This window comes from Heliangelus exortis, chromosome 1 (genome assembly GCF_036169615.1).
Source record: "Heliangelus exortis chromosome 1, bHelExo1.hap1, whole genome shotgun sequence".
NCBI classification, from domain to species: domain Eukaryota; kingdom Metazoa; phylum Chordata; class Aves; order Apodiformes; family Trochilidae; genus Heliangelus; species Heliangelus exortis.
In genome coordinates this window covers 71,029,614-71,044,371 of record NC_092422.1, presented here as the reverse complement: position 1 = coordinate 71,044,371, position 14,758 = coordinate 71,029,614, and the positions used below count along the sequence as shown (strand labels likewise).

The following is a 14,758-nucleotide window of genomic DNA, read 5'->3' as shown; positions in this document are numbered from 1 at the left end:
GGAGAACCGCGCCGCTCTCCACCGGCAGCAAGGGGTGAGAGGGCCAGGCCCGGTGCGGTCAGCAGTACCGGTTCGGACACCGACGGCTGCCCGTGACCAACATCCGAGCGTCGCTGTGCGGGCCGCGCATCCCCAGCGCTCAGCTCTTTACCAGTGGGGCGGGACCCCCACCCCGCCCGCCAGTGAGTGCGTGAGGGCTCCACGGGCCGCTGATGCCCCACAGGTGGCAGCGTGCGGCTGGAGAGGTGCCAGGCGGTGAGCGGCAGCCCCGCCGGCCCGACCTGCCCGCGGCCACACGGCCCGCCCGCCCCGCCCGCCCCGCCACTGGCGCTGGGCGCAGCCAATGGCGCGGCCGCTGTCAGCCTGGGCCCGCCCGCCGCCGGGCGGGGGAAGGGCTGCGGCCGGGGCGGGCGGGAGGGGGTGAGGAGAGTTGAATGATTGAACTTTCTTCTGTAGTTTCTGCGGTGCGGAGGTGTCTACCCCCGGAGCAACCCGGCACTAGCCCGCCGAGGGGGAGCTCACCGCGGCGCTTGCCGCCCTCCCCGACCCCCGCAGCTCCAAGGCCGCCCCCCCCCCCCCTCCCCCCCCCGCCCTCCTCTCCCGCAGAGCGATGTTGCGGAGGGTGCCCGGCGCGCCCCTCGCCCTGCTCCTTTGGGCGACCGCCGCCTGCGGCAGCCCCACCGGGCTCGGGGCCGCCGCCCGCAGGCAGGACGAGGCTTTCTCCACCGCCCGATGCGCCTCCAGGTGCCTGAGCCTCCAGATCACCCGCATCTCCGCCTTCTTCAAGCATTTCCAGGTAGGGGCATGGCGCCGCGCAGGGGCGCCCCGCCGCCGCCCGGCGGGTGAGCGTCCTTCGGAACCGGAGCGGGATTGGAGCGGGACGGGACGGTCGGGGCCGGAGCGCTTCTCGGCAAACTTGGGGAGCCCCTTCCCCAAGATGCTACGGGTGCCGCTGCCGGTACCTGGGCTCAGGCGGGCAGGTGGGCACGGCTCCGCGGCAGCGCCGAGCCCCGCCGGTGGGTGTGGGTGCCGGCCGGCTCCCCGCGGGGACAGTCGCCGGGAGGAGGCGGTGGATCGCCGGGCTGCATGCACGCCGCGCCCCGCCACACACTTGTCAGCTGCTCGGCGGCCGGCTGGGCGGCGGGGTGAGCCCGCGGCGGGGGTACCGCACTGCCCCGGCTCCTGGCAGGTGCTCGGCGCTGCCTCCGGTGATGTCCGGGGCCGCGGGGCTAGCGTGGCGGCCGCAGTACGGTGTTACCGGGCCGGGGGTGCGCTTGTGCTCCCGGGAGAGGCCGGGGTCATCCCGCGAGGCTCCGTCTGCCAGCAGGACGGGAGAGCCTTGCGTCCGGTGGTAGCTTGAGTCTCCAGACGGGTGGGAAAGTTTGGGGTTATTTTTAAAGAGCGATGATCGAGAACGTGTAATGCTTGGTTCTGACCTCCTGGAAGGGGGGGTGTGAGGGTAAGGTGTTTTGGTTTATTTTGTTTGTTTTTTCTGAAATAGAGAGGCACACCTCTGGCTAACGGGAGTGGGGGAATGGAGGTGAAGTGGCGCGAAGTGGGGATGAAGCGGTGGGAGACTTGCAGGGTATAGAAAGAAATGCGGGACACTGAGCCCAGAAAACGACTGCGCTGGAAGCACCGCGGGAGGTGGTGTAACAGCAGCGGGGATCTGCCCGTCCTTTCCCGTCTTCCAGCTGTACTCGCATCTTATCTCTCTCCCTTCACCACCTGTTCTACGTTGTAGAAAGTATTAAACCCAGTCGACTCGGTCCGAATGACGGAAACTCACTTGGCCTGCCAGCCTTTCTCCCTCCCTAGTCCTAGCCCAAGACACTTTGAGAAGGGGCTGCCCACCTCAGTGGGGCGGGAGCTGCCCTCACCCTTGGGGGTGACACGGAGCTGTAGCGCCCACGGCACCAAGCGGGCAGCGCGCCGCTGCCTTGCCCTTCGCCCTGCGGTCAGGTAGAGACTGGATCCGCTGGGACAGATGTTCTGGGTGAAGCGACGTTCAGCGCTAAGGTCGTGGCTCAAAAAAGCTGTAACGAGAAATATTTAAAAAAAAAAAAAAAAAAAAAAAAAGTGTGAAAGGAAAGCGTAGTGCGTTCGTTTCAGCTGCAGCAGGAGGTGCGGTGCCTGTAACCCGGTTCGTGCTAAAAAGACCGATGATGCACCCCGAGGCTGCTGGGGAAGAGGCTGCCCTCCCCTCCCCGAAGCCCCGGGCTCGTCTGGAGTGGCTGGAGGCGGCGGAGCAATCCCTGTCAGTGTGCCCGCCTCTTCACGGGATGGCTTGGAAGGAGGGTACTCGTTAAAACAGTTCATTGTCTCGGAGACGGATTAGTATTTTTTTAATTGCGTTGTCAGGCGATTGTAATTTATTTGTTTTACAGTTTCAGTGGCTAAGGAGGCAGTTTAGATCAAGTCAGTTCCTGGTGAAAGGCTTTTTTTTGTGTGTGTGTTTGTGTTTTCTTGGCAAGATTTCTTTTCCGAGTTAAAACTGCTGACAGAATGCACATTGCCAAACAATAGTGATTACGTTTTAATTAGGCAGGGTGAAATAAGCTGCAAATTACTCAGTTAAGACTTGATAACTGCCTGGGTTGTGGGTTTTTTGTTGTTGTTTTTTTCTTCTTCCGATCAATTGAAAATCTTGGAGTTTTAACCCCAGCCCCCTAAAGCACATGGTAATTTATCTAAATTACTAAGGATTAAACTCCTGCTGGACATGAAATGATGGTAATGTTCAGAAGATAAAGTGCTCTCGTTTTTAAAAGTTAAGATTTCTATTGTCTTTTAATAAGGGAATGCGGAGAGTCTGAAAGTACATCAAGTATCCAGTGTTCTCACAGGAGGCTGATAATACATAGATAATATTGAACATGCAGGTCTAAACCATATTATTCCACGAGGGCTAAAGGACATGATGTTCCTTTCATCCTCTTCTCTTCTTCTAAACACACCCTCGTCCCCTTTCATCTCAACTGGTAGCAATTTCTGGAGTTCTTTTCATTTCAGAGATGCTCACTTATCTTGTAATCTGATTTAACCTTTGAAGTGAACTGAGCAGTAGCTCATCCCAGCTGGAGGAGGAAGGAGCTCCACTATCTCCCAGTTGGGACAAGTATTGAAAGAAGAGTGACCCACTCATTTCCCAGCTCTGTTTGGATACGTGTGCAATGGTGGTAGTTTGGGAGATGCTGGGTGCCTCCTTGGAGGTGGACTCCCTTACAGTTCAGAGGGAGATCATATATTATTCGTGGTACCAAAACCACATCACTCACAGCCTTTTACAGTGAATGAGGTAGTATGAACAGGAAATCAGCACTAATTCCATAGATGCAGCTTCCCTTGTTTGAATACCAACTGATATTTTTGAAGTTTCTGAAAAGTTCACAAGATGTTTTCCTTCATTTTCACCCATATTTTTTTACCTTTCCTATCTGTGAAAGGATTGACAAGAGAAGTGGGTTTTTTTCATTTGTTTTTTGGTTTTATTTTTTTTGTTTTTTAAATTTTTTTAATACCTATTTGTTAACTTACTCTTGGGAAGCAATTCTAAGGCTATTTTAAAGGTAGGAAGCAATTCTAAGGCTATTTTCTCAGTAGAAAATTATTTTAACTGATGCATGGGTCAAATAACTTACTTGCTTTTTTATCATAAGGCTGTTGATATTGGATAGAAGAAGAACTAGTCACCTAAATCAGAAAGCTGTGATTTTCAGAATGCCTAGTGAACAATCACAGATGCTTGCTTTTTTTGCTATAAAATTGCCATGACCAGGGGAGTTTTCCAGTTTTGGGAGTTTTGAGGAGTTCCAGGTAGAGGTTACATCAAAGGATATCTGGGGTCAATATGCGAGACACCACACTACACGAAACATGTATATTTTATATCTATCAATGGCAAATCTACAGGCTGGGAAGTTTCATGCAGAACATGCTGACACCAAGTTCTTTCATTAAAAAAAAACCAAACCAAACAAACAACAAAACAAAACAAAAAAACCAAAAAAACCCCCAAAAATGTAACCAGAAGGGTCACAGTGGTTTCTGCTATTTTTTTGTAACAGGGTATTAATTACTCATCTACAATAGAGAGTCATGTTGCTCTAAGAATGAAGAGACTCCATCATATGTCTTCTGTCTTCTGGGAGTGTGTGCACACCAGTGTCTGCTTCAGCTTGTGCTGGACTTTTGCAGATCAGAGGAACCATTTTAATCTCAACTGTGTAACTTGGGCTGCTGGACAGCAGGAGCATTCATTGACCTGTGACCAGAAAGAGTAGGACAAAGAGAACACGGCTCTCAAGCCTCATGTTTAGGGTATCCATTTTTAGCTATTTTGGGTGTTGAGACTGGGGTTTTACAGTGACTGTTGCTTAACCTGTATGAGGGACTAATTGGAGCATTCACTGGAACCTGTCCATGCTCCTGTGTGTCTGCAGTGAGAAGCAGAGCTCCTGTGCTTTGTTTCTGGAAAAAAACCTGTAAATCACCTTAACAGAGCAGGATGGTGAGTGTTATTCCAACAATCAAGAGCATGGCAGTCAAGTGTCTTGCTTACAGTGGAGAAGATGTAGGTCTGACCCTGACGGTCCTGTATCACAGACAGCGTGGTACCATCCATTTGGGTGTTGTCTAGAAGGGCCTGTTGTTGGTAAGCTGCCCTTGTAAGATGGGAAGGGCAATTTCTTCTCCAGTTTGGAATAAAAGCAAGGGTTAAGGGTGAGTGGCTCCACAAGAAACATCAAGACAGTGAATCTTGCTTAAAAGAAGGCATGTTGTTTTTAGGGACTGAGGCTGTAAAGAAGGCTGATGTCATTCTTTGCCTCAGCATTTGCTTATTAAGATGGCTTTCTTGTCAGCATTTCAGCTGATGTACAGGAGAAAGTTAGGAGTTCTTATTTGATATATCCAAGGTTTATTTGTGAATCTAATTTTATAGTCACCTAATACAGTAGGTAAAACCATCATGAAGATGAAGTCACAGTTACTTACAAGTTTTTGTATTCCTGAAAAGGCCATGGGTATAAATAAGGACTGTGTATAGCTAGCTGGAAAAGAGGCTTGAATGCTCGGATTAGTTTAGCTAAGGTTCTTCTGTAGAGCCTACCTGTTTTAGTGGAGTGAGACTAAATTCCTTGCACTGCTGTCTGTGTAGCTTTTTCCATCTGTGACATTAGTTGTGGATGAACTCTTTCCATTTTGGGGGAGCAGACATAGCAGTGACCTTTAGCATTCTGTTTTCAAGGTGATTGATAACACAGTCTGGTTTTTACCTCTACTGCCAGCCACCTGAGCTGTGTTCAGAAAACAGCATGATTGCATTTTTTCTTTGTGAATAAGAACTTGAGCATCAGTGTAAGCACATAGGCTAAAGGTCTTGCATAAAAATGTTGTGGAGAGCAGTGTTTAATTGGACCATTGAACTCATGGATTTTTGTCTTAGTTGCCATCTGTTACAGACCTCTTGAGTGCCTTCCTGCTTAATGTGTGAAACTTGGCAAATTAGCTGAAGTAGAGGAGGTATCAATCTTGTTTATTGTGTTAGAATTTAGAGGGTGGCAGAACATGCCACAGGATGGAAGAATGGTAGCAGCAAGAATTTGGGGGTAGCTACCAGCCAGAGCGCCCATGTTTGCTGCCTGGAGTCATAGGAACAGAGCTCACAAAGTATTTGAGACTGGATGGCACCTCTTGGCAACCTGTTCTAATAAAATAATAAAAAATAAAAAAAATATAATAACAATATAAAAAATATATAAAAAAAAAATTAAAAATGTTTTCTTATGTTTAGATGGAATTTCCTGTGTTTCAGTATTCCTCCCTTACCTCTTGTCCTATCTGACTCCATCTTCTTTACTCCCTCCCATCAGATACTGTTAAACATTGATTAGAACCCTCTGAGCCATTTTTGTTTCAGGTTAAAGTTCAGCCTTTCCTACAGTCCCTTAATCATAGTGGTCCTTAGCTGGACTTGCTCCAGTAAGTCCCTGTCTCTGGTATAGTGAAGAATCCAGCACTGGACCCAGCACTTCAGATGCAGAAGAATGGCAAGCATAGAGAATGAGAATAATTACATTTCAGATATATAATGTGTGCTAAATATTGGTACTAACTTCTTAATTAATTTTCACTATTTACATTTTTCTTACATCAGACCATTTATGTTGTTCACTGCATTAAAAACAAAATGTTAATGCAAGATCTAGTCAGATATCCTGCCCCCCTGATATTTTTAGATACCAGTACATCTGACTGAGGTGATTGTTGTTGCCCCACCCGCCCCGTGTTTAAGTAGTCTGCAATAAACTGAATCTTTGAAAAATCTATGTCTGTATTCCTGAGAGGAAAATCCAGGTACATTGGTAGATATGCATGTAGTGTGATGCAAAATAGTTATTACTCCTTGGATAGGCTCATGAGATACTGTTTTAAACTTGTGGAGGGTGGGTACTGCTTAAAAACATGTGAGCAACAGTGTGGGTGACCTTGCACAGTTTCTGTATTCATACCTGAGCTGATTTACTTGAGCAGTGGATGAGTTGCAGTTGAAACTTTTGATACAGCATAAACAACCCTCAAGTGGTAAACCAGTTTTGTGGTTTATGAAGGGAAATTATTGAGAGATTTCCCCTTGTGTGATGTGGTATAAATCTAGTTGAAACATACTAAGAATTAGTTCGTTGGAAATTAGTACTAAGCTAGATCAGCTAAGGCTAGCTCAGAATTGTTTTTTAAAATGTGAAAAAAATGTTCTTTTAAGCTAATAGATCTATATGTTGCATAATGTTCAATATCTCTGTGAGAGAACAACAGGGTCTTGGAAGTTTGTTATGACAAATAACTGATATATATAGGGTGTTAGGATGTTGTTTTCACTGTTACAGACGGACTGCTGCCTGTCAGGGAAACAGAAGTTTTTGAGGAAAATCAGGCAATTCTTTTATATAAATAATAAAAGGTTCGCAGATCTTGTATCTGAAAGCAAATAGTATGTAAGTTATTAACTCTGGATACCATATACCAGATTTTACCTACAGGTCAGGCAGCTAGTTGTCTGAATGCCAGCATATCTACCTTCAAATTGCTTGTAACTCTAAAGTGACTGCACCTGTGAAAATCTGCAACCAGTTCCAGATGGGAAAGCTGCAGGGCAGGCTGAAAGTCTAGGGTGCATATGTCTCTCTGTGTTTTCCTGTAGAGAAGATGGTTATCATGAAGAAACCATTTAATGTAACAATCTTGAATAATTCTGAAACCATAGATTACTTTTATGAAAATCTTTCGAAAAGGTATATAGTACTTTTGTGATGAGATGCAGTAGATAGATAGTGTGTGAGTGGTGTCAATTCCAATGGATAGGCTGCCCAGACACCCAGTTTGCTTAGATCTTTTGGGACATGTTAAAATCTTTTCTGCATGTTACTACTTAGGAAATGTGTGCCATCTGCTTGTGTTGCCATTTTAGCACTCATCTCCTTTCCAGAAATAGTCCTTGTGTTAAATAATTCTGACTTTCATATGTCTGATAAAGCACGCTGCTGTTAATTACTTTCCACAGACAAGTTGAAACATTTGTCATTACTTTGATTTTCTCAAACTTGTTTAAATTCCCAATCATTCTTCTGGTTTTATTGCTCATGTGGCATATGATCTGGATAATGATTCTGGCATTTGCTGTGCTCTTATTATTGAGATCTGCTGTTGTGAACAAGAGATTGACAGATCTTCAAACGTGACCTTGTGCAAAAAATTTGAAGATGAAAGGTGGTTGCATCTAGTGAAAACACCTGCATTATTCACCTCATTGTTCAATTGAGCCATTCTTAGTCTTTTTAGTTATGTTCCTGTCTGCTACTATTTCAGTGTGAGTTATGTTCACTTTCTTGTGACCAAACTCAAATCTTTTTGGTCTCAATGAAGCTTTGCATAGTTTATGCTAGTGTAAGGATCACAGCCCCCTGCCACTGTTTTCTGGCAGTTTTGATTTCTCAGATTTGGGACCTTAACCTTGATAATTGTTTTCCCAAGCTGTGTATGTCTGGCTGTGACACTAGAGTAAATTTTAAATGCAAATTAAATGAACTGTATGAAAATAGAAGTGAATGGTGAACAATCATTTTAAGCAATAGGAGCCATTAAGATACTTTTCTTGCATTTTACTCATGGATGCTTACATGTTAGGGAAAAATCTTTATGTTATTTTACTCTTGTTCATTAAATTAAAATTGCTTTTAATTTCATAAATATGCCTGATACCAAATGCAATAAAATCAGCAGGAATGTTGCTGATTTGTTTTGAGGCAGATGTTCTATGCATAGAAAACTTTGGCAAGGCATGGTTTCAAAATCACAGGGGTGAGACAGAGAGGGGAAAGAAATGTTGATTTTGGAAAGCATAAAAAACCATTAGGTAGAAAAATATTGTTCTAAAATGTAAATCATTTTTCCATTCAAACGTGTATCTGCTAACTATAGAGTGAAAAGGTGTAAGATAGGTAGCAGGCATATCAAAATTATTATTAAAACATTATTCACTGACTGCATATCAGCTGTCTCTGTGACTCACTAGTGCTTTGCACTGTATTTAAATATTCTTGTCTTAGTAAGTGTCCTACAAGGAAGAAAAAAAAAAACCCAATATATTTTTGAGACAGCTTGAAAACCAGACTGATTTCCCAGATGCTGAAAATTTGTCATTCTGCAAAGGGCAAACTCCTAAGAGTGAGTGATAAATTTATGTGTGTCTACAGAGATTATAATTCTCAAGATGATATACATCTCCATTGGCTATTCAGTGTGAGTTTTTGTTTTCTGTGATTATCTGGAGTTGAGTACTTACCCAACTTCTGTGAACAGTAAAAGAAAATACTGGTTTTTAGCATCTATTATTTTTAAATATCAAAATTACAGTTACTGACTAAGCATCAGAAATACAATATAACAGAAGACAGACATTCATAATAATATTAAGTACTCAGTACCTAGCAAATGTAAATCTTGCACCAAAAAAACCACTTTCCTAGGAGTTTAAGCCAAGAATCTTCATTTTTTGACCTTTTTGACAGCTAAGCACTATAAGACATTACATTTCAAAAACCTTTGAAGTTCGTGAAAAGCCTTCTGTTGATTTCAGCTGGATCAGGTCCATGTATGAACACTGGGTCAATGCAGCCTTTTTCAACAAAGAAGAAGAGTGCTGTGAACTCGGTATCCCAATTGTAGTTGTATCCCTTTTTCAGTCTTTTAATGTCCAAGAGATCACAGGACATAAAGATGAAGAACTGGAGGATTTGAATGGTAAGTGGACCCTTTATGAAAATAGAGTACTATTCCTTTATTCTGATTAAAAAGAATCACACATTTATTTTAATCCACCAAGAAGAGTATAAGATGCTTTCAGATTTAGGCAACAACTCTAACCTGAAGTTTATATCAAATTTCTGTTGACTTACTTGAGCCATATTTTCAGCAATCTCTCTCTAGATTGTCAAAGTGCTGTGACATCAAAATTCTGTTAAAAAGATTAATGTATGGAAAACATAATGCAGGAAAATACATGCAGCTTTCACACACACATCCCACCTCCCACCCCATACCTTTATGGACATTGCATATTCTGCATTGTTTGTTCTTGATTTATATGTTACATCATGTTCCTTTAAAATCAAAGTTACTCAGCTCAGGCTTGCAGATGAAGTGGTCCTCTGGTAAGCAGCTGAGATTCTCGAGGAAGGCATGGCTCAAGAACTTCCAGGAGAAGTAAATGGTGAGACAGGGATCCTCAGATTCTCAGACTGGAGGAAGTTGGAGGCAGGTGACCTCCAGCAGGCCCACAATGCTGGGAAGATTGATTAGGAATAGAGGGACTGTAGGTTTCACTGTGGCACAAGTAACTGAAACTACCATTAAAACTGAAACTACTACAGAGAACAGACACAGTGGGTGTAGGAAGAGTAATGCAAATATTTTTAATTTCTGTTCTTTCTCAGCTGCATGGACTTTCATGTAATTTCAAAAGGTTAATTATTCTTATTTGTAGTTTCATAAAAACTGGTTTGAAAATCCTTTTGTCTTCATTGCAAAGTCCAGATAGAGGTAAAACCTCCAGGAAAATGCACCACAAAGTTCTAGCTGATTTGTGGTCTTTTCATACCTACCAATGCAGGCAAATAAACATTGAGTTTGTTCTAGATCAGGGATGCTCAGGTGTGCACCCTGCCCAGGTAATGCTGCTGACCTATGGCTGGTTTCTTTTCATCTTGCTTTCCTTCATTTCTTTCCTAAAAGTAACTTGGGAGTTTGGAGGCAGTTTATGGGCTGCGTGTGTCCTGGTGATGGCAGCTGGCTCCTCATTTTTATCTTTCCTAAAGACTTCAACTACACTCATGGATTGTGAGGAAAGGGGGGGGAAAGGAACGGGCAACTTAGGCTTTCTGAACAATTTCTGCTCTACAAACATTATGAACTGACTTTCTGGAGAGTTTTCAGCTAAAATTATGTTCTGGTGATGGTAGCCTCCACTCTTGAGTCCATAATGTGACTTACTGTTATGTATTCTGAATTAAATGGTAACCCCAGTTCTTCAGGAAAGTCTTTGTATATTACAGGTGTACTTTGGACATTTTCTAAAGTGCTGGCTTTACTGTATTGCACATATGTAGTAAAGTTAGATCATATAGTAAAGTCTGAGAGAGGAGCTATACATTTGTTTTATTCTCATACTGCAGAACAATTCCCCAGGCAGTATGTTGGACAAAGTGTACTACAAGGATTTTATCTTTCAAGCTAGAAGTTTGACAAACTGCTGCCACTGTAATTGCTCAAGTGGTCAGAACTTGAACTGCAAACCTAGCCAAGATAGTAAAGTCTATATGCTTTTTTCTGCCTGTGGGGCTTGCAACCCACCTGCCATGAATCCTTTAATAATATAATATGACGAAAATAAGAAGCTTGCTTCAGGACAAATGTCTTCTGTCCAGAGAGTCAGAGATTAAGGTTCATGGTGAAGACTGGGTGAGAATAATGTGCTCATTTAATTCAGTGCAAACGTAGTTCAACCTTCGTTCCCATTCTTATTAGAATTTGTAAGTGTAGTTCTGTTTTCCTTTTTAATGAACTGCCTCTGGGGAGTTATCCTCACATTAGTTTATATTAACAAAACAAAAATCCAACAAAAAAAAGAAGCGATTATTCTTCACATACATGAACATATTTGTCATCTCATCTTGAGATTTGGACCATAGTTCTGAGGATATACATAATTTGTGGTTAACTGATAATGTTTTTAAACTGTTAATAATCTCTTTGTGCTACAGTAACATGCCAGTCAAGCCTAGAGGCATTTTTGAACCTAAATATACTCAAATTTTATTTATTACACCCACTTGCTGTAAGACGTTGGGGTTTGTTTGCAGTTAGTGCATGGGTGAACAGATATACAAGGAACCAAATAGTTGAAAGCTGAGGAAGGATAACACTACTAGTACTCTAACTAGTACTACCACTACTAAAGTGTCCTAACACACTGAATGCTAGTAAATTTTTTTCGGAATTTTATTACTACATAGAAAGTAATTCAATGAGGTGTGCGTTATATTGTGGTTGTGTGGTTTCTTTTGGTTTGTTTTTATTTTTGTTTTGGTTTTTTGTGTTTTGATTTTTTTCTCTCCAAGTAGGCAGTGCTTGTGTCTCCTTTGAAGACAATGAAATCATATCACTGTGTAACTATAGCTTGGCAATAATGAATCACATCGTTACTTACCCCCACTTTTCATATTCACAGTGTGCAATATGTTGACAGCAATTTGGGGAAGGAACTGGAACAAAGAGAGCTTGAGGCTTTCTTCTTTTCTGAGATTTGTTTCTATGCAACAATGAACTGAGGGATCAGGAATTAACCAAGTCTTGGTCAGTCTGTATTTGCAGTAGATGGAAGGAATATTGGGTTTAGACAACTGACAGTGAGGCAAAAATAATCCAGTTAATGAGGTGTGTGTCACTCTTCATGTAGTACTCTGTGGTGGCAATGGATCACGTTTGTCAGAGAAGATGTAGATTTTTGAAGATAGCAGCTTATTGTTGGATTTTCCTTTGAGTTAAAAAAAAAAAAAAGTAACAGTCTGAAATACACTAGACTTTTGGTAAATTTCATGCATTTTCTGTCCAATGGATTCTCATTGACCAAGTGTAAGAGTAAGAATGCTTTCAGTGCTTCACGTGCATATGAAGTCCTATTGTAAAAGATTCTGTTTGATCATAGAACCATACACATACATGTTTGAGCAGTGGGTTGCACCAAAGCAGTAATTTCAGTGGTAATTAAATGTGCAGCAGCAAATAATAATTATTTTAAGCCTCCTTCCTGTTTTCAAAGCCTTCCTTTTCTTAAGTTGAGAAAAAGACGAAAAATATAGACTAACCTTGAAAGATAAACCTAGCCTCAGCCATTTTTCAAATTGGAGAAAAGAGTGTACGATTAGAGTTTCCTAAAGAGCCTACTGGCTGCCTTAGTTTTGTGGTAGAAAGCGTGACTCCCAGGTAGTTTTAAAGACTAAAAAGCTTTACCCATGGATGTTGTGTAAACTCATGTTTTCCTTAGCTGGAGATCTTTCAGCTTTCTGGCTGATACTTACTGGCTCTTCCATCTATGTATCTAAAAGTTTAATAAAGGATTTTTCTGGAGCTTTCGTTGCAGGCCTGAGTCTCATATACTTACTGTTTGTAGCAATGTATCCAGAGGTTTCAATGGAAATAAGCTTACGTGCAAAAAGTACTGTAAAAATCTATTCAGAATTTATAGACAAAACTAAAAATGCCCTGTGTACCCTTTGAAGACAATTCTCTACATCATCCTTTACAATTCAGAGTGATATAAATGATACTGTGCCATCAGGACAAAATAAAATTGAATTGTCATTTATGAAATGCAAAGCATCTTGACTTCAAATTAACCTATTTTTATAAGAGATTACTTCAAATGGTGATGGATAGTAGAAGCAATTTTTAATATAACCAGAGCTGAATGCTGCTAAAGATAATAAATAAATATTTTTTTTAAATGCTATACTGTCCAGTTACTGATTGTTGCTCTATGTATCCAGGTGCCCTCAGGGATTCCAGAGCATCCCTGTAAGTTTCATCAACAACCATATCATCTTATCCTCTTAATAATAGGAGCAGATGTCAAATTTTCATGCCCCCAAGATGCTCACTCATACCTAGAAGATCCATCTGGTATAGGTCGAGCCTCAGTCAAGTTGTTCTCAGCCATGACCTTCCCACTGAGCAAGCAAATCAAGCAGACCTCCTCAGTCCAATGAAAAAGAAACTTGAATATCATCAACATATTTGTAGTACCACAACCCACTTCACTTCACTGTCTTTCTTAATTGCTTTACACAGGTGAGGAGGCAGGTAAAATGGAAGGAAATATTATAATTGGTGTAGAATTCCTGGAGCATGCTACCAGTATCTGAGACTTTCCAAAGGTGAAACAACTAAAATGTTTGTTGGTTCTGCAAAAATGGTTTAAGAAAGAGAGAAACAATTTTATATAAAAACCTGCTCGTAATTCAAGATGTTGATAACTGGTATTAACATCAGTTGTCCACATTATATGAGCTTAAGGATATACATTATAATGTTTTTCTTTTATGGCTCTTAATTTAGATCAAAAGTTCTAGGTTTTGGGACTCCTGTGATCCTTGCAGTGGAATTATGTGAAAATTCCATATCCATTCATTAACAGGAGGCTTTAAAATACTTTGGCTTCCATAGGGATTTAGGCTAAGTTTTGACACCTCTCATATTACCAGCCTTTCAATGATTTCAATGCAAATTAACCTTAGTTTTTAACTCTTTCACCTCTTGCCAGAAATGTCTGAAACATGATGGATCTGTTAGGAAATGATTGCTTTGCATAACAGCTATATCGCTGGTAACCAGACGTGTTAATGACAAATTCTTCAGTCCTGCCTTGAAGAGAGATTTATTTTCTTTTTATGGTATGTCTTCATTAGCTAGTTATCAGACAATATCCTAGAAAGCCAGCACATGAAAAGCTGGCTTCATATTAGTGGAAAGTTTTATGACAATATGATGAAGCAATGTAAATCTTCCACTGAAGATTGTTACTGTAGCAAGATCCAGTTAATATCCTTGCAGCATACAAGTAGTTTTAGTATGTGATATTTTTGTCAAATAATAGGATTTTGTATTGATTTCTTCTCCCTCTCATCTGGCCTTTCACAGTCTTAGCTTGGTTGCAGGGTGGTCTGGAAGACAGGACACCAGCAATCATCTCATGTTAAATATGCTTCTTGTGGCATATATTTTTAAATAAACTGGAATAAAGCTCATAAAAATATGGAAGAAGTGAATTGTATCAATTTTAACCTGCATTAAAAGCCTGGTTCTTCTCTCAGGAACGTACTATTGTTGCATGGATGAAGGACCCCATCTAGGATCAGGTTAGCAGGCAGGTTCAGTTTCAAGTGGAAATGAAAAGATTCATCCCCCCTTCTGTGTGCTCCTTCACTTGATGCCTGGTTTTCATCCATTGTCAACACAATGTCACTGCAGCCTTTGCTGTTCTGAGAGCTGTTGCAGTTCCTTAAAATAGGATAGGAATAAAAATGTGGTCTGCAGACAAATATGAACAGCGTTAACAGGTTTGAGAGCTGGGAAAACAGAGCAGCACTGAGCTGGTCTGGGGAAGGAGATCAGAACTTTCTCTTTGTCAGGTGATGATACAATT

General features: G+C 42.0%; 1 protein-coding gene across 1 annotated transcript in view; it reads left to right on the top strand.

The window, feature by feature from the left end:
• The first annotated feature begins 386 nt into the window (after positions 1–386).
• ANOS1 (anosmin 1) overlaps positions 387–14,758 on the top strand; it is a 126,405-nt gene continuing 112,033 nt past the window's right edge. Inside the window, exon 1 of the mRNA XM_071747787.1 lies at positions 387–796. Coding sequence (XP_071603888.1) covers positions 611–796 — 186 coding nt within the window. The 5' untranslated portion in view covers positions 387–610. The remainder of the gene's footprint in view (positions 797–14,758) is intronic.